The sequence below is a fragment of the Hylobates moloch genome, unplaced genomic scaffold, assembly GCF_009828535.3.
Source record: "Hylobates moloch isolate HMO894 unplaced genomic scaffold, HMol_V3 SCAFFOLD_23, whole genome shotgun sequence".
NCBI classification, from domain to species: domain Eukaryota; kingdom Metazoa; phylum Chordata; class Mammalia; order Primates; family Hylobatidae; genus Hylobates; species Hylobates moloch.
This window is the reverse complement of record NW_026652298.1, coordinates 19,014,314-19,039,044: the sequence shown is the minus strand read 5'-3', so window position 1 is coordinate 19,039,044 and position 24,731 is coordinate 19,014,314. Positions and strand designations below refer to the sequence as shown.

At 38.6% G+C, this 24,731-nt stretch overlaps 1 protein-coding gene across 10 annotated transcripts in view; it reads right to left on the bottom strand.

Moving 5' to 3' along the window:
* Positions 1 to 24,731, bottom strand: part of RAD17 (RAD17 checkpoint clamp loader component) — a 46,966-nt gene that overhangs the window by 22,006 nt on the left and 229 nt on the right. For 2 of the 10 annotated variants that reach the window (XM_058434167.1, XM_058434168.1), the window contains exons 2-16: positions 24,232 to 24,274; positions 23,352 to 23,488; positions 22,959 to 23,062; positions 22,297 to 22,480; positions 20,455 to 20,712; positions 19,831 to 19,914; positions 12,419 to 12,575; positions 9,508 to 9,644; positions 8,348 to 8,400; positions 8,138 to 8,263; positions 7,958 to 8,027; positions 5,026 to 5,137; positions 2,165 to 2,347; positions 592 to 677; positions 336 to 482 (exon numbers count right to left, since the gene is read on the bottom strand). In XM_058434167.1, coding sequence (XP_058290150.1) covers positions 336 to 482; positions 592 to 677; positions 2,165 to 2,347; positions 5,026 to 5,137; positions 7,958 to 8,027; positions 8,138 to 8,263; positions 8,348 to 8,400; positions 9,508 to 9,644; positions 12,419 to 12,575; positions 19,831 to 19,914; positions 20,455 to 20,712; positions 22,297 to 22,305 — 1,422 coding nt within the window. In that variant the 5' untranslated portion in view covers positions 22,306 to 22,480; positions 22,959 to 23,062; positions 23,352 to 23,488; positions 24,232 to 24,274. Of the gene's footprint in view, positions 1 to 335; positions 483 to 591; positions 678 to 2,164; positions 2,348 to 5,025; positions 5,138 to 7,957; positions 8,028 to 8,137; positions 8,264 to 8,347; positions 8,401 to 9,507; positions 9,645 to 12,418; positions 12,576 to 19,830; positions 19,915 to 20,454; positions 20,713 to 22,296; positions 22,481 to 22,958; positions 23,063 to 23,351; positions 23,489 to 24,231; positions 24,512 to 24,580; positions 24,722 to 24,731 lie in introns of those variants that run through there. The other 8 variants (XM_058434165.1, XM_058434173.1, XM_058434166.1 and 5 more) reach the window with 7 other exon arrangements.

Here is a 24,731-nt window from a genome sequence, read left to right as displayed (position 1 = left end):
CACTTTCGGAGGCTCGGGTGAGAGGACTGTCTGAGTCTAGGAATTTGAGACCAGCCTGAGCAACATAGTGAGATCCTGTCTCTATACACACACAGAAAAAAAAAAAAAAAAAGAAAATAACTTTAGAAACAATTGGTGCTATATTATCAGCAGAAAAATCAGATTTGCTACTGAAGCTTCATTATAAACACTGAGTTGGTCACATTAACTTTAGCATAGTTATGAAGAAGAGTCACATAAAATAATATCAGACAATTAGGGATAAAAGTAAACTTTCTTTTCTTAATTCTAAGGAAATACTATAAACATAAACATTTTAAGTCAAATGGTCTTACATTCCAGTCACCACTGAGGATATCTGCAAAACTTAGAAATTCACTGGCTCTCACAATATCATCAATTTCCATGAAGAAATCTATGTAGTTTTGGTGAAGATATAAATTAAATAAGTCTCCAGGCATGTGTGACATTTCTACTACCTCCTATAAAAAGAAGCATATATACATAAATTTGGTAAAAATGCAATGGTCAAATATATATGCACACAAATAATATATCCTTTGTAACCTGTACTGTCATTAAAGAACTTACCTCAGGTTCAACAAGTAATGTATCCCGTTCATATTCTGATAAATGAGAGGGCAACCGAGGTGAGTCTAATTCTGTTAAAGATGCTCCTATAAAAAATTTCTGGAATTATTAAAGATAATACCTTCTTTATAATTATATAGCACCTCTCATTTGAAGAGTTTGAAAATTTTAGACATATAATACCAACATAGTAAGCAAACTGTTAAAAAATAATAAATAAATAAAAAACAACTGGAAGCAAGCATCTATTTTTTCCATATTAGCAAGAACTAAATTAACAATTCTGATGCTTAGATTATGGCTTCTCTAGACTTAAAATATTCCATTTCCTAATGCACTCCCATTTCACCTTTTTCAGCTTTGGGTTGCTTTCTTCCCTTGGTTTCTCATCTCAGTACAGTGGTCTTTACTCTTTTATTTACCATGTAGGAAGATGTTGCTCTCTACACGAAAGAATACGAATTCCATTCACTAATGGAAGAGACGATAAACGTATGTTGGGGAGGAAAAGAAAGGAGAGAGGCCGGGCGCGGTGGCACACGCTTGTAATCCCAGCACTTTGGGCGGCCGAAGCGGGTGGATCACGAGGTCAGGAGATCGAGACCACGGTGGAACGCCGTCTCTACTAAAAAATACAAAAAATTAGCCGGGCGTGGTGGCGGGCGCCTGTAGTCCCAGCTACTCAGAGAGGCTAAGGCAGAAGAATGGCGTGAACCCGGGAGGCGGAGCTTGCAGTGAGCCGAGATTGCACCACTGCACTCCAGCCTGGGCGACAGAGCGAGACTCCGTCTCAAAAAAAAAAAAAAAAAAAAAAGGAGAGAAAGAAAAGAATCAGGTGGGAATAGTCACTTAGGTTCAAAGTAAGAGGATCCAGTAACAGAGGAGTGTCCTCACTGCCACCTAAGTGATGCCCATTTTTCACAAATGGTATGAAGATTTCCATTTAGAAATCCCAATTTCTTTCCTTTAGGAAAAGGAAAGAAAACAGGCATTTGCTATCAAAAGGAGGGACTATTTGGGAAACAGGCATTTGCTATCAAAAGGAGGGAAAACAGGCATTTGCTATCAAAAGGAGGGACTATTTGGGACACTAAAATGGGCAATAGGGAGTGAAAGAACTGAGGGGGAGAGTCATCAAAAAAGACAGAAAAGGCAATAAACATCTCTGGTTGGGGAGACAGAAAGCTTGTAAATTAGAAATACAAGAGGATTGAAAGAAACCTTAAACTACTTGGTAATCTGTCTAAGGCTCGTTGGCTGGAGGCCAGTGTTAAGAGGGCTTTAGGCTACCAACACTTGCCACTAAAAGTCTTACCTTCAGCAAACTATAATTTTAAAGATTTACACACATGGATATGGCCTGCAATAGCGTGTTTTTACTTTTAATCCTGCTTATGGTCAGAAAATATTCTGATTTCCTACTATGTCTTAGGCCTAGGCAAACAGTATCTGACCTAGCTCTAATTCTTAGAGCAGAACCAAAATATGTGACATTTTTTTTAAAGTGACATTTTATTTCCATTTTAAGACTATGTGATATCCAACAGATTTTAAAAATGTAAAAATTTCTTACTTTTACAATATAGAATTTTCCCCAAAGCTCTGAAGAGAAACAGAGAAACATCTTTGCCACCAATAGCTTGGACCTCCTGATTTTCAAAAACCCTATCAGGTTTTTTTCTTCGTTTTGATTTTGACAGCACAGCATCCGATTTTAAAGACATTCCTTTTTTCCTTGGCCATAAGTTGTTTTCTCCTGAATAATATACATCCAAGTGACAATATTTAAATTAAAATATGAAAATTAAAACTAAGAACACTTCAGATATAGTTACACTAAATATTCTAATTAAAATATGTTTTCCTAATAAACAAAAATTATAAATGACATTAACTGAGTCAGAATCCTCTTTGGGTTACTAACATTAAAATGGAATAAAGTATTATCTGAAAGTTATTTCATAATGCAGATTTCAAACTTTCACATGCACAATAGCACAATCTCTAATATAGGATGACATTCCTGATCCAAAAATTCAAACTCCAAAATGCTCCAAAATATGAAACTTGCAGTGCCAACATGATGCTCAAAGGAAATGCTCATTGGAGCACTTTGTACTTCAGATTTTCAGATGAGGGATTTTCAATTCGTATAATGCAAATATTCCAAAATCTAAAAAAAATCTGCAATCTTTTTATTCCCAAAAATTGCAAATAAAGGATATTCAACCTGTACAGTCACATCGCCTTGGTTTCTCATCGTGTTATGTGCAAGGTACTGTTCTTGGCATGTGATACATATGAATTTAATCTTCATAACAATCCTGTGAAGGGAGAATTTTTTTTTTTTTTTTTTTTAAGATGGAGTCTCGCTCTGTTGCCCAGACTGGAGTGCAGTGGTGTGATCTCGGCTCACCACAACATCTGCCTCCTGGGTTCAAGTGATTCTCCTGCCTCAGCCTCCTGAGCAGCTAGGATTACAGGCGTATGCCCGGCTAAATTTTTGTATTTTTAGCAGAGATGGGGTTTCACCATGTTGGCCAGGCTGGTCACGACCTCCCAACCACACTAATTGGCCTCCCCAAGTGCTGGGATTACAGGCATGAGCCACCATGCCTGGCCTTTTTTTTTTTTTTTTTGACACAGGGTCCAGCTCTATCACCCAGGCTGGAGTACAGTGGCACAATCATAGCTCACTGAAGCCTCAACCTCCAGGCTCAAGTGATCCTCCCACTTCAGCCTCTCAAGTAACCGGGAATACATGCACCACCATACTGGCTATATATATATATTTTTAATTAGAGATGAGGCCTCGCTATATTGCCCAGGCTGGTATCAGACTCTTGAGGTTGAAGCTTTCTTCCACCTCAGTCTCCTATAATGTTGGGATAACAGGCGAGAGCCACTGCACCTGACCAATTATTAGACAGTTAATGAAATGAGATACAGAGGTGAAGTCATTGGCTCAAGGTCATCAGTGAGTGAATGACTGGAATCCAGGCAGTCTGGTTCTGCAATCTATGTTTAACAACCTCTCTATTGATGTTGAGAGTATCCAATTTATGAATATGCATGTGATCAAATTTCTTGGGTTTTTATTTTTTTTCCTTAATTTTTTTGTAGAGACAAGGTCTTGCTATGTTGCCCAGGCTGGTTTCAAACTCCTAGGCTCAAGTGATTCACCCACCTTGTTGGCTTCAGGCATGAGTCACCATGCCTGCCCCAAGTTTCATTTGTAAGTCTGCTATTTAGAACTGAAGAGTGCATGGCTTAAAAGCTACCTCGAACAGCAGAAAGAGCACAGGATCTGGATTTGAATCAAAGTACTGTCTATCTCATCAGGTTGATATGAGAATTAAATGAAAAAAACATAATTGCTAACATAGTTCCTGGCCCACTCTTTGATGTCAATTGTCAATGTTAAGCATTAAGTAGTCTGCTAAATGCCTTCTGAAGGAGGACTATGCAGTAAACTATGATCATTACAGTAAAAATGTAACTCACTGCCATTAGTGAAACTATCTTTTAACATCTTTCTACATATTAACAGTAAGTTTATTAAATATAATCTCATAAATTTATACTTTTTAATATTAACAGGAAATAAATTTATTAAACATATCTCATAAATTATTATAAAAATAATTTCAGGCCAGATGCAGTGGCTCACGCTTGTAATCCCAGCACTTTGGGAGGCCGAGGCGGGCGGATCACGAGGTCAGGAGATCGCAACCATCCTGGCTAAGACGGTGAAACTCTGTCTCAATTAAAAATACAAAAAAATTAGCTGAGCGTGGTGGCAGCTGCCTGTAGTCCCAGCTACTCAGGAGACTGAGGCAGGAGAATGGCATGAACCCGCGAGGCGGAGCTTGCAGTGAGCTGAGATCATGCCACACTCCAGCCTGGGCGGCAGAGCGAGACTCCGTTTCAAAATTAAGTAATAATAATTTCAAAAGTAAACCTACATCAGCACAGTATTATTAAACTGATTAATGGTTGGCCATTTATTGAACACAATATGAATCAAGCACTGTAAGAAGCACTCTATAAGTATCACCTCACATATTCTTCATAGAACCCTAAGAGGTAAGTGCTCACATAAAAGGTGAGAAAACAGAGGCACACAAAGATAAGAGTCACTTGCATAGGCCTATATAACTGGTAAGTGGCAGAGGCAGAATTTTTATCCAGGAAATCTCGTTCTAAATTAACTTTGAAAGGTAAACTATCTCAAACAGAAACAAGGATATATACTACGACATATTCATGGAAGGGTATGTATGCATGTGCATATATTTAATTTTAAGCCACTGTCTCAATAATAAAGAAGGATAAATAGGTATAGACCAAATGTAAGTTAAAATGTTTGATTTCATTGAATGAATTAAGTCAGTCACCTATATAATGCCACATGACTGTATCTTCCATAGTTACCTTTTGAAGAAGAAAACTGGAGGCTGTTTATTGCACTTCTGATATCACCAGAACATCCTTGACAGAGCAACTCTAGAGAAGTTTTGTCAGGGACAGTAATTTTTCCTCCATTCTAAAATAAGAAAATTAAATTTAAAAAAAAGTATTTCTTAAAAATAACAACAAAAAACCCCAACCTATTTTCTAAACTTAATTAAAGTAAATTAGATTCTTTTAAATTTAAATACTAAAAAGGGCACGGTGGCACATTCCTATAATCTCAGCAATTTGGGAGGCTGAGGCAGGAGGATCACTTGAGCTGAGGAGTCTGAGACCAGCCTAGGCAAGGTAGTAAGACCTTATCTCTACAAAAAATCAAAACAATTAGCTGGGCATGGTGGCATGCGCCTGTAGTCCCTGCTACTTGGGAGGCTGAAATGGCAGGATCACTTGAGACCTGGAGATGAAGGCTGCAGTGAGCTATGATCTTGCCACTGCACTCCAGCCTGGGCAAAAGAGCAAGAAAAAAAAAAATTATCTTAAAATAATAATAAAAAACTAAAAAGCCTTCATGCTAAACACTGGTCTATGAATGGTACAAGCTTCAATGACTTATTACAGTTTAAGGTATACTTTCAGGAAATATTAAATACTGTATTATTTTACTTTTTCACTTTGACCAGGTTGTATTTTGAAGTTTTTACTCTATCTCACTACGTACACACAGATATATAACAACATATATGTGTACACACAAAAAAACCCTCAAAATGCAACAGAATGTGATAAAATTAAATATACACAAAATAATCTAACAAATTTATGAAATTTACATGAAAATTCCTTTACTAGGGTTTTCAACACATTATACAGTCTGGTGAGGATGAAAAAGCCACAATTACACCAATTATTTCTTCCTCTTTTTTAAACCAGAGTCACTTGAACTAATCAATTCACTAAAAAAAAATTTTGTTTTGACACAAGGTCTTACTATATCACACCTGGGCTGGTCTTGAGCTCCCAGGCTCAACCAATCCTCCCACTGCTGTCAGCCTTTGTAGCTGGGACTACAGGCATGCACCATGGCTCAATTTGCAGTTCTCATGCTTATAGTAGAGAATGTAGATGTTTTTTTAGAGACAGACTACAGTCATGTCATCTAGATCACTGCAGCCTCAAACTCCTAGGCTCCAGTGATCATCCTGTCTTAGGCTTCTGAGTAGCTGGGACTACAGGAGCACACCACCATGCCCAGGTAATTTTTTTTTTTTTTTTTGGGATACAGAGTTTCGCTCTTGTTGCCCAGGCTGGAGTGAAGTAGCACAATCTCGGCTCCCTGCAACCTCCACCCCCTGGGTTCAAGCTATTCGCCTGCCTCAGCTTCCTGAGTAGCTGGGATCATAGGTGCCTGCCACCACACCCGGCTAATTTTTGTATTTTTATTAGAGATGGGGTTTTGCCTGTTGGTCAGGCTGCTCACGAACTCTTTTTTTTTTTTTTTTTTTTGAGACGGAGTCTCGGTCTGTCGCCCAGGCTGGAGTGCAGTGGCGCAATCTCGGCTCACTGCAAGCTCCGCCTCCCGGGTTCACGCCATACTCCTGCCTCAGCCTCTCCGAGTAGCTGGGACTACAGGCGCCTGCCACCACGCCCGGCTAATTTTTTGTATTTTTAGTAGAGACGGGGTTTCACCGTGGTCTCGATCTCCTGACCTCGTGATCCGCCCGCCTCGGCCTCCCAAAGTGCTGGGATTACAAGCGTGAGCCACCGTGCCCGGCCTACGAACTCTTGACCTCAGGTGATACACCTGCCTAGGCCTCCCAAAGTGCTAGGATTACAGGTGGGAGCCACTGCACCTGATCCATTAAATATTTTCAAAACACTAATGGCATAATAATTCATCACAGTAATTGCTTCCTATATTATTGGACTCAGTTTGTTTCTCATTTTTCACTATTAATATCTGTTATTTATTGTTAGGTGCTCTACACTAACGTGTTTAATCCTCAAAACAACCTCTCCCTTGGAGATTTCCCTCAGTTCCCGTGGTCCTAGCAGTGCAACAAAAATTATGTTTCATGCAAGATTTGCTTGATTTATACCAACAGGATTCCCTAAAACCATGACGCTGGGAGCAGAAGGTCCATCAGTTTTTAACATCATCTTGATTTGAAATATAGAAAAAATGACGTACTAAAAGTGAAAAGAAGCTGGGCACAGAGGTTCATGCCTGAAATCTTAGCACTTTCAGAGGCCGAGGAGGGAGGATCACTTGAGCCAGGAATTCAAGACCAGCCTGGGCAATACAGGGAGCCTCTGTCTCTAAAAAAAATTAAAAAATTAGCCAGGCATGGTGGTACCAGCCTGTAGTCCCAGCTGCTTGGGAGGCTGAAGTGGGAGGAACACTTGAGCCCAAGAGGTCGAGGCTGCAGTGAGCCATGATTATGCCACTGTAGTCCAGTCTGAGCAAAAGAGTGAGACCCTGTCTCCAAAAAAAAAAAGTGACAACAGCTGTATATGAATGTAAATAGCCTTTACAATACTGAAGTGTATCTTTGAAAATGGCTGATGATAAATTTTATGATACATGTTTTTCACCACAATTTAAAAAAATGTGAAAATAAAAAAGTGACAACAGGACAACAGGAAGAGTTGAATTGTTGATAACTACCATACCTACATGCCAAAAAACATTTTCTTGCTGATAGACACAATTTAGAACAGTAAACCAAGCAAAGAAAAAATTTACCTCAATGTGAAAGTGAAAGTTTAATAGAAAAATGTTAAAGATTTTTAAAATCAGTATTTCCTATATTTGCTAAAATGACATGCCTTATGAGTATAATAAAATGTTTTAATTCTAAAAAATTAAAATAATACTCCTTCAGTTTACATAATATTATTTAAGCTAGGCTTTCTATAATTATCAGTAAGGTTTAATTAATCAGAGACTTACCTTGTTAGCTTCTATAGTCACTATTCGATTAAGAAATTTCATCATAATTGTTGGTGCCACAGGGTTGAAACTAAAAGTTTTATAAAGAAAGATAGCAGTTAAATGATTAATTTAAAAATATAATATGTATGAGACATATAATATGTATGAGACCTTTATAAGCAGAAATTTCTTTCTTACCTAATATTTGAGATAGAACACTCTTCCTGAATTTCTTTGGGAAACAATAACCTTTGATTAGTATCTCCACTGAGACTGTCCGAGATTATAAATATAAGAGGACATCGACCAATCCTCACATACTTCCTAAAATAACAAAATACAGCAATGTTGAAATTTAAGCCACTTCTCATTTAATTTGAAGTTTTAGAATACTTCACTGAAACCTACCTTAGAACTTCATGTAAAGTATGAGAATCCCGATAAAACTGGTTAGGTAAATCCTATTGAAAATAAAAAATAAATAATAGTATAGATTTATTCCATTGCAAATTTATTTTTCAAATTTATATTTATTGAGATAGGCAAAAATATATTTATTCAATGTATTTTAAACAGAACTTTCATAGAAGTGAAAGGAAACATGAAATAGATGATAACCCAAACAGTAATATACATCAATGGGGATCCCAATTTTTAGACAAAATTTCTTAGGGTTGCTTTCCAGTTACAGTATTTTCACTAGGAAGCAATTTTCCAAATTTCTCTTTTGTTTTTCTATACTTAAATCATTAAAATTTATAACATTCCTTATCCTACAGCTATTCCATTCAAGTTTACTAAAAGAGACTTTAGGTTTCTACTATTACAAAGCCTTTGTGTTGTATTTTACCAATATCACTACTATAGAGACAGTTAACGTTATCATGTAAGATATATCTCACAATTGTTTAGTCAATAACTGCAGCAAGATTTTAAAAGCTGGCTGGGTGTGGTGGCTCACATGTGTAATCCCAGCACTTGGGAGGCCAAGGCGGGCAGATTACCTTGAGGTCAGGAGTTCGAGACCAGCCTGGCCAACGTGGCAAAACTCCGTCTCTACTAAATATACAAAAATTAGGCCGGCATGGTGGCAGGTTCCTGTAATCCCTACTACTCGGGGGAGGCTGAGGCATGAGAATTGTTTCAACCCAGAAGGCGGAGGTTGCAGTGAGCCAAGACTGCACCACTGCACTCCAGCCTAGGGGTTAAAGTGAGACTCTGTCTCAAAAAAAAAAAAAAAGATTTTAGGCTAGGCATGGTGGCTCACGCCTGTAATCCCAGCACTTTGGGAGGCCATGGCGGGCATATCATGAGGTCAGGAGATCGAGACCATCCTGGCTAACTCGGTGAAACCCCGTCTCTACTAAAAAATACAAAAAATTAGCCAGGTGTGGTGGCGGGCGCCTGTAGTCCCAGCTACTCGGGAGGCTGAGGCAGAAGAATGGCGCGAACCTGGGAGGTGGAGCTTGCGGTGAGCTGAGATCGCGCCCACTGCACTCTAGCCTGGGTGACAGTGACACAGCAAGACTCCGTCTCAAAAAAAAAATGATTTTAAAAGTTGTCCTTACTTCAACCAGAATTATCTTCTTATCAGTTCTCAGATCATCTCCAAGCATTTGTAACTTGTTATACTTTGTCGCTCTTAGTAGAAACTCTTTGAAAACTGCTATCTGAGACTGATAGGGAAACATATGGAAGCTTGATTCTGAAAGGAAACACATAACCACTTTTATTTTCAACAAATTATATACATTAATATTATACATCTGTATGTACACACACACATACTTGATGCATCTCACAATACTGTTGACTGTTTCCTAATTAGGAAAAATCATTTAAATTTAAAATAGGATATTCCTTTCAAAAGACAAGAGTCAACATGTAGCCAGGCGCAGTGGCTCATGCCTGTAATCCCAACACTTTGGGAGGCCGAGGTGGGTGGGTCGTTTGACCTCAGGAATTCAAGAGCAGCCTGGGCAACATGGTGAAACCCGGTCTCTACAAAAAAATACAAAAATTAGCCAGGTGTGGAGGCTTGTGCCTGTAGTTCTGGCTACTTGCAGGGCTGAGGTGGGGGTTGGGGCTGGGGGGTAATAGCTTGAGCCCAGGAGGCGGAGGTTGCAGTGAGCCAAGATTGTGTCACTGCACTCCAGCCTGGGTGACAGAGTGCGACCCTGTGTAATACGGAGTTAACTGACCTAAGAACACAGCTGTCAGTATAACATTCATATAATTGGTAAAAATATTTATGACTGTGGCCTACCCAATGAAGAATCTCTAAATGAGTTCAAGCCTATAAATGAATTACCTTCAGTGATAAGGGTTTGGTTTGTTTGTTTGTTTTGAGATGGAATCTCGCTCTGTCGCCCAGGCTGGAGTGCAGTGGCACAATCTTGGCTCACTGCAACCTCCACCTCCCAGGTTCAAGTGATTCTGCTGCCTCAGCCTCCTGAGTAGCTGGGATTACAGGAACGCACCACCACGCCTGGCTAATTATTGAATTTTTAGTAGAGACGGGGTTTCTCCATGTTGGTCAGGCTGGAGTGATAAAGGTTTAACAACAAAAACAGAATAACTGATTAGTGAACTTGAGAATGAGGGAAGCTCTCTGAAGACATGTTTCATATTGAAGACTGTTTAAGTTAAAGCTTATCACACTGTCAAAAGTAATGCTACTATTTAGAAAGCAGTAAAAGCCAGATGCAGGAACACACGTCTGTAGTCCCAGCTACTCCAGAGGTTGGGTCATGAGAATCCCTTAAACGCTTAAGAAGTTCATTCTAGACACCATAGTGAGACTTTGTCTCTTAAAAAAATAATAATAATAATGGGCTGGGTGTGGTGGCTCACGCCTGTAATCCCAGCACTTTTGGAGGCCGAGGTGGTTGGATCACCTGAGGTCAGGGGTTCGAAAACAACCTAACCAACATGGTGAAACCCCATCTCTACTAAAAAATACAAAAATAAGCCGGGCATGGTGGTGGGTGCCTGTAATCTCAGCTACTTGGGAGGCTGAGTCAGGAGAATTGCTTGAACCCAGGAGGCGGAGCTTGCAGTGAGACAAACCACTGCACTCTAGCCTGGGCGACAGAGCAAGACTCCATCTCAAAAAAAAAAACAGTAATAGTAATAATAATAATAAAGAAAACAGTAAAAGCCCCAGCAGGATGGGATACTAGTAGCACAAGGGAGTGCATTAAAGAAGAGTCCAGAGAAGGGATTTTGAGGAACACTCCACATTAAAATAAAATTATCCTTCTACAGAACACTTTTCCCTTCAAAATGGCCTAGGAGATTTGGCTATCCCTAGTTTCACCACCTAGAATTGCAATATGGAAAACTATGAAAGATAAAAATGAAGTGCTAAGGTACATAAGCATATGCATGAACTTATAACGTATTACATCTTTAAATTGGTACTATTGCCACGCATGGTGGCTCACGCCTGTAATCCCAGCACTTTGGGAGGCGGAGGCAGGTGGATCGCTTGAGGCCAGGAGTCTGAGATCAGCCTGGCTAACATGGCAAAACCCCATCTCTACTAAAAATACAAAAACTAGCTGGATGCGGTGGCACATGCCTCTAATCCCAGCTACTCAGGAGGCTGAGGCATAAGAATAGCTTGAGTTTGGGAGGCAGAGGTTGCACTCCTCCAGCCTGGGCGACAGAGTGAGACTCTGTCTCAAAAAAAATAAAAATAAATAAATAAAATTGTTACTATTATCAATTTTTAAATCGTTATCTTAAGGCCTCCTTCCAAATTCCAAAGACATCTTTGCCTTTTGCTTTCATTTGATATTGTTCTAACAGGTACTTACTGATCTAAGCTATCTTGTTGGGGGGCAAGTTCTTTTTAACACATCTTAAGGCTTGATTTAACAAATAAAATATCTTAGTTAATACTGTCTAACCTCCTAGCCAGATCTTAGAAAAAAAGTAGATAAATAATGCAAACAGAAGAATATGTTAACAAAACAGTTAAGACTTAATCTTCAAAAAGTTCCATTCTCTTCCATTGGAGACATGCTTTCTTTCCTTCTCCTGAAATAACTTTTATTTATTTATTTTTTGAGACAGTGTCTCATTCTGTTGCCCAGGCTGGAGCACAATGGCACCACTATAGCTCACTGCAACCTTGAACTCATGGGTTCAAGTGATCCTCACACCTCACCCCTTGAGTAGTTAGAACTATAGGTGCACAACACTATACCTAGCTAATTTTTTTATTTTTGTAGACAGGGTCTTTGTATGTTGAAAGGGTCTTTGTATGTTGCCCAGCCTGGTCTTTAACTCCTGGCCTGAAGCAATCCTCCTGCCTCAGCCTCCCATGTGAGAGCCATCACACCTGGTCTGTGAAATTCCATCCCTCTGAAAGCGAGATGTATGGGAAAAAATGCACTCATAGAGCTTTATCTGAAAGCTCCCTTAAGCACAGGTTTTCCCCACTACTTCCACTACCTTCACAGCAAATCTTACCAGTATTAAACATCCCCTTGAAATCATCTTTTTGGAAGTCTGGTAAAACTGGATTAACCCACTCTTGTACTTGAATACCATACTCCTTTGATAGTATTTTTATGGTCGTTGTCTTTCCACATCCAGGAGGACCTGTTATTAATAAAATAGATCCACCCTAAAATCAAATACAAATATCAATTAAAAACCAAAATCATTGGAATGCTAGAATATTATTTCTGACTTTTCATTCTAAATATTATTTACTTCTATAAATATTTGCTGAATGTCTCATATAAGCACATTAAACTTCATAATAATGCTTGCTGGAATAAACCAGCTTTATTTTTTCTTTTTTTTAAATTGCCTTTTTCCCCCCTTTTCCATACAAAAACATCTGCAAATATGGAAACAAGAGAATCTTAATTCTTCAACTCTAAATTCCGCTTCTGATAATTTCTCAATTTTTGCATTATGTCCCTCCAAAGGACTATTTAGTAGCCAAATACTAAACTTTGGCTAAATTAGGGAGGTGATGTCTGAAACAAAGATTTTTAGAGGTTACCAGAACTCATAAAATTTATTCTTTTTTTTTTTTTTTTTGAGATGGAGTCTTGCTCTTTCACCCAGGCTGGAGTGCAGTGGCGTGATCTCGGCTCACTGCAAGCTCTGCCTCCTGGGTTCATGCCATTCTCCTGCCTCAGCCACCCGAGTAGCTGGGACTACAGGTGCCCGCCACCACGCCCAGCTAATTTTTTTGTATTTTTAGTAGAGACAGGGTTTCACCATGTTAGCCAGGATGGTCTCGATCTCCTGACCTCGTGATTTGCCCACCATGGCCTCCCAAAGCACTGGGATTACAGGCGTGAGCCACCGCTCCCAGCAAAATTTATACTTAATATAGACATCTCATTGGATGATATAATTTACTGTTATACAAATACAATATTCTTATGGAAAGACCCCAGTTTGGTTATTAGATTCTTTCAGAAATGCATATTAAGACACATATTTGGGAAGAGCACGGCAGCTCCAGCATTTTGGGAGGCTGAGGCAGGCGGATTCCGTGAGCCCAGGAGTTTGAGACCAGCCTGGTCAACATGGCAAAACCCTGTCTCTACCAAAAAAATACAAAAAATTAGCTGGGCATGGTGGTGTGCGCCTATAGTCCCAGTTGGTCAGGAGGCCGAGGTGGAAGAATCACTTGAGCCTGGGAGGTGGAGGCTGCAATGAGCCAAGATTGTGCCACTGCACTCCATTCTGCACATTAGAGTGAGATCCTGTCTCAAAAAAAAGGAAAAAAAAGAAACATATTTACCAGAGATAGGACTCTAACGAGAGACTAGAGGTTACGGATCCCAGTAACATTCCCTCACACCGTAAATTTGATTTAAAAAAAAAAAGTTAAAGCTACAGAAATATCAAAAGATTTCCTACATACAATGGTAGGCTATAATTCTTGCTTGTTTCCCTTTAATAAGAATCTACGTACTTGGACAAAGAGAGCCTGCTCCACTTTTGAAAAGAGCAGTGCATGACTTATAGCGCTGTTCACCATGAGTTCAAATTATATGGATCAACAATATACAGTCATGTGCCAGATAATCAATTTTCAGTCAATGATGAACCACATATAAACAGTAGTCTCATAAAATTATAATGGAGCTGAAAAATTCCTAGTAACAATAATGCAAAACATCACTCACATTTGTGGTAATGCTGGTGTACACACACCTACTGTGCTGTATAAAAGTGTTACATGTATATCTCATTATGTGTAATACATAATGCTTGATAATTATAATAAACAACTATCTTACTGGTTTATGTATTTACAGTGCCTATCTTTATTACTAGAATCTACTTGTTCTTAAAAAAAAAAAAGTTGGCCGGACACGGTGGCTCACGCCTATAATCCCAGCACTTTGGGAGGCCGAAGCAGGCAGATCATCTGAGGTCAGGAGTTCAAGACCAGCCTGGCCAACATGGAGAAACCCCGTCTCTACTAAAAATACAAGAACTACCCGGGCATGGTGGTGCACTCCTATAATCCCAGCTACTCGGGAGGCTGAGGCAACAAAATCGCTTGAACCCGGGTGGTGGAGGTTGCAGTGAGCCAAAATCGCGCCACTGCACTCCAGCCTGGGCAACGAGAATGAAACTCTGTCAAAAAAAAAAAAAAAAAAAAAAAAGTTAACTATAAAACAGCCTCAGGCAAGTCCTTCAGGACGTACTGCAGAAGGCACTGTTGTCATAAGAGATGACAGCTCCTTACGTGTTGTTGCCTCTGAAGACCTTCCAGTGGACGAGATGTAGAGATGGAAGACAGTGCTATTAATGATCCTAATCCTGTGTAGGCCTAGGCTAATAGGTGTGTTTGTGTCTTCACTTCTAATGTTAAAAGACGCTTAAAATTTTTTTTTAAATTAATACAAAGAAAGTTTATAAAGATATAAAGACAGAAAATATTTTTGTACAGCCATACCATTTATTTGTGTTTTAAGCTAAGTGTTATTATGAAAGAATCTAAAAGTTTATAAAGTAAAAATGCTACATAATGTCCTTCACGTGGCCTTTACAAAAAGTTCCAGTAAGTGAAGGTTATTTATTAAATAAAAAACTTTTTAAGTTTAGTGTAGCCTAAGTGTACAATGTTTATAAAAGTCTACAACAGTGCACAGTAATGTCCTCAGACTGTCACTAACCACTCACACTCACTGACTTAACCATCTTCCAGTCCAGGCTCCATTCATGGTAAGTTCCCTATATAAATGTATAATAGCATTTTTTATCTTTTATAACCATGTTTTTACCAAACTTTTTTTTTTTTTTGAGACAAAGTCTCTGTTCTGTTGCCCAGGCTGGGGTGCAGTGGCACGATCTCAGCTCGCTGCAACTTCCGTCATCCGGTTTCAAGTGATTCTTGTGCCTCTCATATAGCTGGGACTACAGGCACACATCACCATGCCTGGCTAATTTTTGTATTTTTAGTAGAGATGGGGTTTCACCATGTTGGCCAGGCTGGTGTCGAATTCCTGACCTCAGGTAATCCACCCACCTCGACCTCCCAAAGTGCTGGGATTATAGGCCTGAGCCACCAAGCTCAGGGCCGGGGCCTTTTTACTGTACTTTTTAATGGTATGCTTTAGGTATGTTTATTTACACATATAGTTTATTTACACATATAGTTCCCACTGTGTTATAATCGCCTACAGTATTCAATACAGTAACAAGCTATACAAGTTTGTAGCATAGGAGCAAGAGGCTATACCATATAGCCTAGGTGGAGGTTTGTCTAAGTACACTCTATGATATTCTCACAACAATGAAGTCACCTAATGACACATTGTTCCCAGAATGTATCCCCATCAGTAATTGAAGCATGACTGAACATTAAATAACTTTAAATAAAAACACATATAAAACAAGGCTATATATTGATGGGTTGACAAAAATATTACCAGAGGTTTGCAAAAACCTAATTTAGTGTTTTTCTTAGAAATAATGGTTATTTGGTAATTCAGCAACTTTACAGAACATAACTACCTTGAATAATGAGAACTACAATACCAGACAGATCACTTCTTTACAAAGAAAAAGAGGCCTATGCACAGGTATTATACATTTTTCTCATGTAATAATATACTTAAGTGCCTGTTTTCTGACAGACTGGGTATAGCCACATAGCAAGTTTCCCTTCCAGTAAGAGAACTAGGAGGTAGTTTCTTATCAGGACATTATAACGTGAAGAATTTTGTTAATCCCATTTGTCTACACTGTAACAGAGTTTTAATGAATTTTGAAGGAAAGAAGCTGTCCTGAAAAACTAAACTCTGCAAATATCTGGTATATTATATTTAAAATAAATTTTGAAAAGTAAATTTAGTTTGCCCATTGATAAATCTAGATCTTACCAATTTTTTTGAATAAAGACGTTTTCTAATTACTGACATCACTGAAACTTCTGTAAAATAAAGGGTAAGTGATTTGGGCCAGGCATGGTGTGGCTCATGCCTATTAATTCTGACACTGTGGGATGCCAATGTGGGAGGTCTACTTGAGGCCAGGAATTCAAGACCAGCGTGCGCAACACCATAAGACCCCATGTCTACAAAAAAATTTTTTTTAAAATTAGCCAGATGTGGCGGCACATGCTTGTAGTCCTCAGCTACTCAGGAAGCTGAGGTGGGAGGACTGCTTGAGCCCAGGAGTTCAAGGCTGTAGTGAGCTATGACAGCACCTCTGCAATCCAGTTTAGGCAATCGTCTCTAGCAAGACCCTGTCTCTAAAAAATTAAATAAACAAATAGAGTATATGATTAAAGTCCAACTCCTTAGGGGGAAAACTTTTGAAACCATAAAGAAAATACTTTTCCCAATACATATATACGTATATACACGTGTATATACGTATATATACGTGTATATACGTGTCTATATATACACACACACACACACACACACACATATATATGTACATATATACCTAGGTTTATCCAACTGGTAGAATAATAATAGTAACACCAATGTAGGTTTATGACATGATAATGTTTATACTGACAGAGTATTGTTAAGTGAGAAAACACAATGGACACTGAAAAATAAAAACTATTAGCTGAGCTGACCAAAAACAAATCAATAAGAAAAAGCTTGGATATAAGAGGTGTGTCAGATAGACTGCCCAAAAATCTGTATTCGGAGACGAGAGATGAGATTTCCATGAAACATCAGAGGAATACCAATGCTGACACTGAAAATCCATCTTAAATTCATGATCTTAGCCCTAAACCAAAAGGTTTAGATCCACAGGCCAGAAAGAAAGGAGTCTGGTTGAAGAGAGAAGGATTGGCTAGGTGTGATGACTCACACCTGCAATCCCAGCACTTAGGGAAGCTGAGGCAGGTAGATTACCTGAGGTCAGGAGTTCAAGACCAGCCTGGCCAACATGGTGAAACCCTGTCTCTATTAAAAATACAAAAATTAGCTGGGTGTGGTGGCGCATGCCTGTAATTCCAGCTACTCGGGAGGCTGAGGTAGGAGAATCACTTGAACCCAGGAGGCAGAGGTTGCAGTGAGCCAAGATCATGCCACTGCACTCTCGCCTGTGCGACAAAGCAAGACTCTCTCTCGAAAAAAAAAGAGAAGGATCTGTTACCATCAAAGCAACTGAAACACCAACTCCTTCATCTCAAGGTCGAAAACTTAAGGAAAGACCTAATGTAAACAATGGACTCTGGGTGTTAGTGATGTGTCAACGTAGGTTCATCAGTTTTAACAAATGTACTACTCTGGTGAGGGAAGGTTAGTAAGGGAGAAGGCTATGCATGTGTGGGGGCAGGGCATATGTGGGACATCTCTGTACCTTCTACCCAATTTGGCTGTGAACCTATAACTGCTCCAAAAATAAAAGTCTATTTTTTAAAAAAGGAAAAGATACAAAACTTATCCTGCCTTTCTAGTTGAAAATGTATTTCAAGGTAACTAAACAACCCTAGGTAGTGATGGCAAACTTTTCTTTGTAGAAAAATGCCAGTAATAACTGTAGAAATAACAGAACTATAAGAAAGTCACTATTGTACAACTCTAATAAAATAAGTGATTCAGGCAAGGATTGAAAAATTGAAGCTACAGCACTTAGGTGGACGACTGATGGAGAACTGGGCACTCACATGCTGCTACAGTATCTCCCCATGGATTATGTGCCAGTTGTGAGGGGAAGTTACTCTACAATGAAGATTTTTGACTTTCATCTCTTTAATCTAGTGACCAAACTTAAGACAGCAGGAGAACCACAAATACTTTCCAGTTTGACACCCTATACAACACACAACATGACTTTTATTCTTGCAAAAATGTTCAACTTGAGTCTAATCAAGCCCTTGATTCAAAATTTCAGGTTATAGGAAATGCAGGACAGAAGAACAAGTTAATCATCATTAGGAGGAAACAACCTAACAAATCCAGTGTGAGACTTCTACAAGTCAACCGGCCTGGTCTCCTTCATAAGTCAGTGCCTTGGAGAAAAGAAAGGGTTAGTAAACTATTACTAGATTCAGGGAAAAAAAAAAGGCCTAAGAGATATGACAACCAAATGCAACGTGTGATCCCTGATTACATCCTGTTTGAAACAAACCAGCTACAAAAGACATTTTGGGGACAAATGCAGAAACGTGAATATGAATTCATCATTAGACAGCATTAGGGCATCCTGGTTAATTTTGTTAGAGAGAATAATGGTATGCATAATTAATTAGGAAAATCGTTTTTTTAAAAAAAACACAGAGACATACTGAAGTATCTAAAAGTCTAACTGAAATGTCACAATGTTTATAATTTACTTTAAAATACTTAAGGGGCAAACAATGAGTATATTCTGTATATATATTTTTATTATTCTATTTTCTTTTATGCTTGAAAAATCTCAAAATAAAAACATTTAAAAAGCGAGACTGATGGAAGGAGAGAATATTCTACCTTGGGGGTTCAAGGTAATTGTGCAGTAAGGAAGTGAAACAAAAAATATCAGTCTAAAATAAATAATGACTGTTTTTGGCTATATTTAGTAGAGAAACTAACATGTAATTTGCCTGCTTTCCTCAGCCTGAGATAATTTGATGTGCTAAATACACTAGTACCCTAATTGGTTTACTGATTCTTTATGCTAACAATAAGACATAAAGAAAAAGTTACAAATAAAGGGAAAAACTCAAAGTCTCTGAGTCTTTTAGTCAAGTTGGAAGTAGTAAAGTCAGGAAGCTTTCTTTTTCACTTTTTGTTTTGTTTTGCTTTTTACGGTTTTTGGCATTGCTCTGTTGCCCAGGCTAGAGTGTACTAGTGTGATCACAGCTCACTGCAGCTTCCATCTCCTGGGCTCAGGCGATCCTCCCACCTCAGCCTCCCAAGTAGCTGAGACCAGAGGCATGCACCACAATGCCCAGCTAATTAGCTGTAGAGACAGTCTCCCTATGTTGCCCAGGCTGCTCTCGAACTCCTGGGCTCAAGTGATCCTCCCACCTTGGCCTCCCAAACTGCTAGGATTACAGGCATGAGTCACCATGCCCCACTAGGGAGCTTTCTACTGGAGGAGATCTAGACTATTTTGAGCAAAATCATCATAAAACTTTAACTTCTAACAACACACTGTAAATCAGAAAAATATTTGATGTTAAATATTTAAAAACACCATCCTGGCTAACACGGTGAAACCCCATCTCTACTAAAAATACAAAAAATTAGCCAGGCGAGGTGGCGGGCGCCTGTAGTCCCATCCCAGCTACTCGGAGAGGCTGAGGCAGAAGAATGGCGTGAACCCGGGAGGCGGAGCTTGCAGTGAGCCGAGATGGTGCCACTGCACTCCAGCCTGGGTGACAGAGCGAGACTCCGTCTCAAAAAAAAAAAAAAAAAAAAATATTTAAAAACACATTTCTTAGTTACCTGTTTTGGTTGCCTTTCTAAGACTTGAGCTTTTAACCAGGTTTCAACTTCTTCAATTTTCTTTTTATGCACAGCAAGTTCATGCTACAACAAAAATTTCAAATTTAAAACAAAACTTCTTAACTGAAGATTTTTTGGTACATCAGCACATACAAACCTAAGCATTATTAACAAAAAGAAGTAGCAAATCAGTAACAGTCTATATAATAAAATGATCCTTCTGATTATACTTGAATTTTTATACTATTATGGAAAAATTATATTCTTAAGTTGATACCTCTGTATGATAATTTTGGCAAGTTTGCAGTTATAACATTTTTTAAAATTCAGAAATACATTTTGAGAAGGCAGTAGAGAGTAGTATTACATTTAGTACAAAAATTTTTTAAAAGATCAATTCTATGTTGGGATTAAATTAAATCTAAGACAACTAATCATACAACTTTAGAATAACTATTGAGAAAAATCTGAGCCTTGGAAAATAAAAAAATCCAGAATTTTTTCTAACACTTAGAAAGATTCTTATGAGTAAAAAATCTGAAAATGTACATCCCTCTGCTTCCCATCCACCCTTATGCACCCTGAAATTAAATTATGTAGATATGTCTGCATGCTTTTCAGTACCTGAGTTTCTGGTTTATATTTATCCACCCATGGTTCATTTTCAGACAGATATTCTTTTGAATTTTCTAAACCATAAATCTGTTCTAAGGAAGATAGTTTTCCTCTTTTTCTCACTGGAAATCTGCTACTTTCTAATGTAGAAGGCCCATTTTTTCTTCTATGACTTGAGTTATTCACACCTAATGATGTGGCAGTAATAGTAGAGATGCCTCTACACTCGAGAAAATCATCAAACGATGGGTCAACCCAGTCTGTCACCTGAAAAAAAAGAAATCATGTAAATATAATCACATTTTCTCCCATCTATTCCCCCAAATAACTGAACTACTCTGGAAACAACATATTCATAAATTTATAACCTTTAAAAAAATTTTTTTTTGAGACAGGGTCTCACTTTGTCACCCAGGCTGGAGTGCAGTGGTACAATCTCAGCTCAAGCAATCCTCCAGCCTCAGCCTCTTGAGTAACTGGGACTATAGGCATGCACCACCATGCCCAACTAATTTTTTTGTATTTTTTGTAGATATGGGTTTTTGCCATGTTGCCCAGGCTGGTCTCAAACAATTCTTGGGCTCAAGTGATCCTCTCACATCAGCCTCCCAAAGAGCTGGGATTAAAGGTATGAGCCACCATACCCGGCCTAAAAATCTTACAAATTAACTCTTTTTAAATAAAACTCTCTCTGTAATAGTTGTTTTTCTACTTTACAGTAAGTGCAAGTGCATACTTGTCTACTTGACCTTAAAGGAGTAAAGAACACAAACTTATTTTTATCAATTGTAACCTTCCCAGCATAAACACTAGAATGATTTTTTTAACTCTCTGTAGGATTGAAACATATTAAAATTACCTATTAAAAAAAGCAAAACAAAATAAACAAATGATAATATTTTAACAGAAATAGCAATAACACATCTGCCTTGGCCAGGTTAATACATTCACAAACTAAGAACCATTTCATACATCCAAATAATCCGTATCAGCTTGAAGACTTAGTGAAGATATAGGCCAAATATCATAACGTTGTAATCTGTAATTACAACTGGATTATATTTTTCTTCAGTGTTTGAGGCAACTAATATTTTTATAATTGAGGCAGGCTTTCCAGAGGGGGAACTGTCACTCAGAAATGCCTAGGAATGGTCGGGTGTGGTGGCTCACACCTGTAATTTCAGCACATTCAAAGGCAGAGGCAGTAGGACTGCTGAGCCCAGGAGTTTGAGAACAGCTAGCATAACACAGGGAGATCTCAGCTCTACAAAAAATAAAAAATTAGCCAGGCATGGTGGCACACACCTGTATTCCCAGCTACTTGGGGGGCTAAGGTGGGAGAATCACTTGAGCCTGGGAGGTCAAGGTTGCAGTGAACCATGATCATCCCACTGCACTCCAGCATGGGCAACAGAGTGAGACCCTGTCTCAAAAAAAAAAATTTTTTTTTGCTAATAGTTAGAAATTATTAGCTAATAATTACAAATAATTAGAAATTAGAAACTTTTACTAGATTTTTTAACACTCTAATAGCATAAATCTAGAAAAATATAGCTTCAGATCTGGTTGTAGAATCTACTGCCTGGCTAACAAAAAGAAACCAAGTTATATATTTCCTTCAAGAATACTCAATCATAGTTGTGTGCTATTTATTAGACAATGTTCCTCTCTTGAAGAAAACGAACCAGAAGTTGGAGCTGAAAGTAGGCTTGGGGAGACAATTTGGGACTTATAAATACTTTACGAATGCTAAGTCACACTTCACTCTTCTTTTAAGACAGAGAGTTAGGAATATTATCGGCAGTGGATTAAAAAAGGAAGACCACTGGAAAAAATTTCAGTCATAGCTACCTGATTCATTTCGTCCTCATCAAAAGATTGTGACTGGTACTATAATTTTGGCCCCTTTCCTCTATATTTTTGAGTGTATGAAAATATCTTTCATTATAGTAAAACTTTTGACAGCAATTCTGATTTGCAAATTATTTATACATTTTATCGTTTCATTTCTTACATAAATGTGGACTCCCATATACTGAAAAAAAAAGAGAAAGATAAACAGCAAAGTTAAGTAACTTACTTAACATCAAAGAAAATTTAGAGCCACTACTTAGGGAAATAGCTACCCTGCATGCATGAAACTGTCTGACCCCCATCCCACCTTAACCCCTACCTTGCTGAGAAGTGACACACTGAATCACATTACTTCTAAGAAGCAGTGCTTTTGGTTAAGCTATAACACCAACTACCACTCATATTTCTCTCTTCTATGTTCTTTCATTCAAATGTTTTCAGCCTTTCTGACTGGGATCGTAAAACACTTTTTCAAAATTAAGGTTGCGCTTTTAGAGAACACTTGTTTCACAACTTACTACCAGACTTGCTTAAATCATTAATTACAATAGATACTGGGCTCTATTACTTTGATAGCAGTAATAAGTTATTAAGAATATATGTAAAAATTAATAATTATTTTAAGGCAATTATTACATGGCCATTCTAGTGTATCATACCTTTGTAGAAGATACCTTTGGTCTAAGAAAAGTTTTTGACATTATAAACTGTAATAGTTCTCATCCGTAGTTTAAGACTTGTAGTACATTAAACTATAATTCACCTAGGGGGAAAAAAAAAGAAGCCCTCAAATGAAGAAAAACTGTAAATGCAGAATTATAGTAATAAATGTATACTGATATAATCAACAACACAATAAAGGCTCCAGAACTAGTGAAAAAGAACAGTAAATTTAAGTGATACAAGAAATCAAAATTCTAAAATAATTTTATTTTAATGACTATAACTGTATCAAATAATCTACTTGTGGTGTTACAAACGGAGTTTTTCACATGAACTCAATGATGTATTAGAAAAAAAACAGAAAAAAACCACACATACTATGTACTTACCTTTTGTCATTAAAATCAGGCAATTCTATTTGAGCAATTTTTATACTGAAAATTAAAGTTTTCCTTATTTCAAATTACAGTTGCAGTTCTTCATTTCCAATATTTCCCAAAAAAGTAAAATACCATGAATTCACTTGCTGTGGACGAAGAATTTAAGTCTTACTGTAAAATTTTTGTTTTCATTTGAACATGTTATTAGAAAATTTCTTGGTAACACTGTGTTTTTCAACCGCGTTTTCAAATTCTTAAATGTTTATGCAAACTAGTGAATTCAACGATTTTAAGTTAGCCAGAAGAAAAGTTTAAGGCCTACAAACTTATACACTGGAAAGTATACTGGACTACTTTACAGTTTGGAGGCACACATAGCCTATAAACACCCCGACACACTAGAAAACACATTGTTCAGCCCTCCGCCCCAAATCGTTCACGATTAGAGGCTGTGAAGTTTCAAAAGGTATACAGGTGGAAAAAAAACACCTATTTGAGTAAATATAGTTTGTAGCTCGAAATAAAAGATGCAGACCAGGGGCCGGACGCGGTGGCTCACGCCTGTAATCCCAGCACTGTGTGAGGACGAGGCGGGCGGATCATCTGAGGTCAGGAGTTTGAGACCAGCCTGGCCAAAACATGGTGAAACCCCGTCTCTACTAAAAATGCAAAAATTAGACGGGCGTGGTAGTGGGCGCCTGTAATCCCAGCTACTCCGGAGGTTAAGGCAGGAGAATCACTTGAACCCAGGAGGCAGAGGTTGCACTCCAGCCTGGGCGACAAGAGTGAGACTCCGTCTCAAAAAAAAAAAAAAAAAAAAAAAAAAAAGATGCAGACTGTTGTCACGGTCGGGGCTCTATTCACTCTTGAAAACAAGATTGACAATTACCTCCTTTAAAAAGCAGATAACTGTCCCTGAAGATGCCAGGTTCCTGAAATGAGATGTCAGAGGTAGACCTTCAAGACTATTGCTAGCCGACCCACCACCACCCCACACAGTGAACAGGGAATACTAAGCTCAAATATTCGTCCAACGTAATCCTGTAATCAGTGGGGTGCCGGGTTGAGCTCGCAAATCCCCGCTGCAGGACAGGGCTCTGCACCCTCAATCTTCTGATCCCTAGATGGGATGGGCGGGTCGGGAGGAGGAGCGACGAGAGCCCAGGAAAGCTTGAAGGCAGATAGACTCGCGTCTCTAAGACAGATACATAATATAGCCGCAGCGGCGGCGGCCTTACTTTCCCGGAGCTGCATCCCCTTTTGGGCGAAGAGCGGAGGCGACCAGGATCTACCCTAGGTGAAAGGGCAGCCACCTGGCCCTGCCCGAGCTCAACGCCGAGCCTCTCGGAGGTACGGCCTCCCGGGGACCTTCCAGACTGGTCGGCGCAA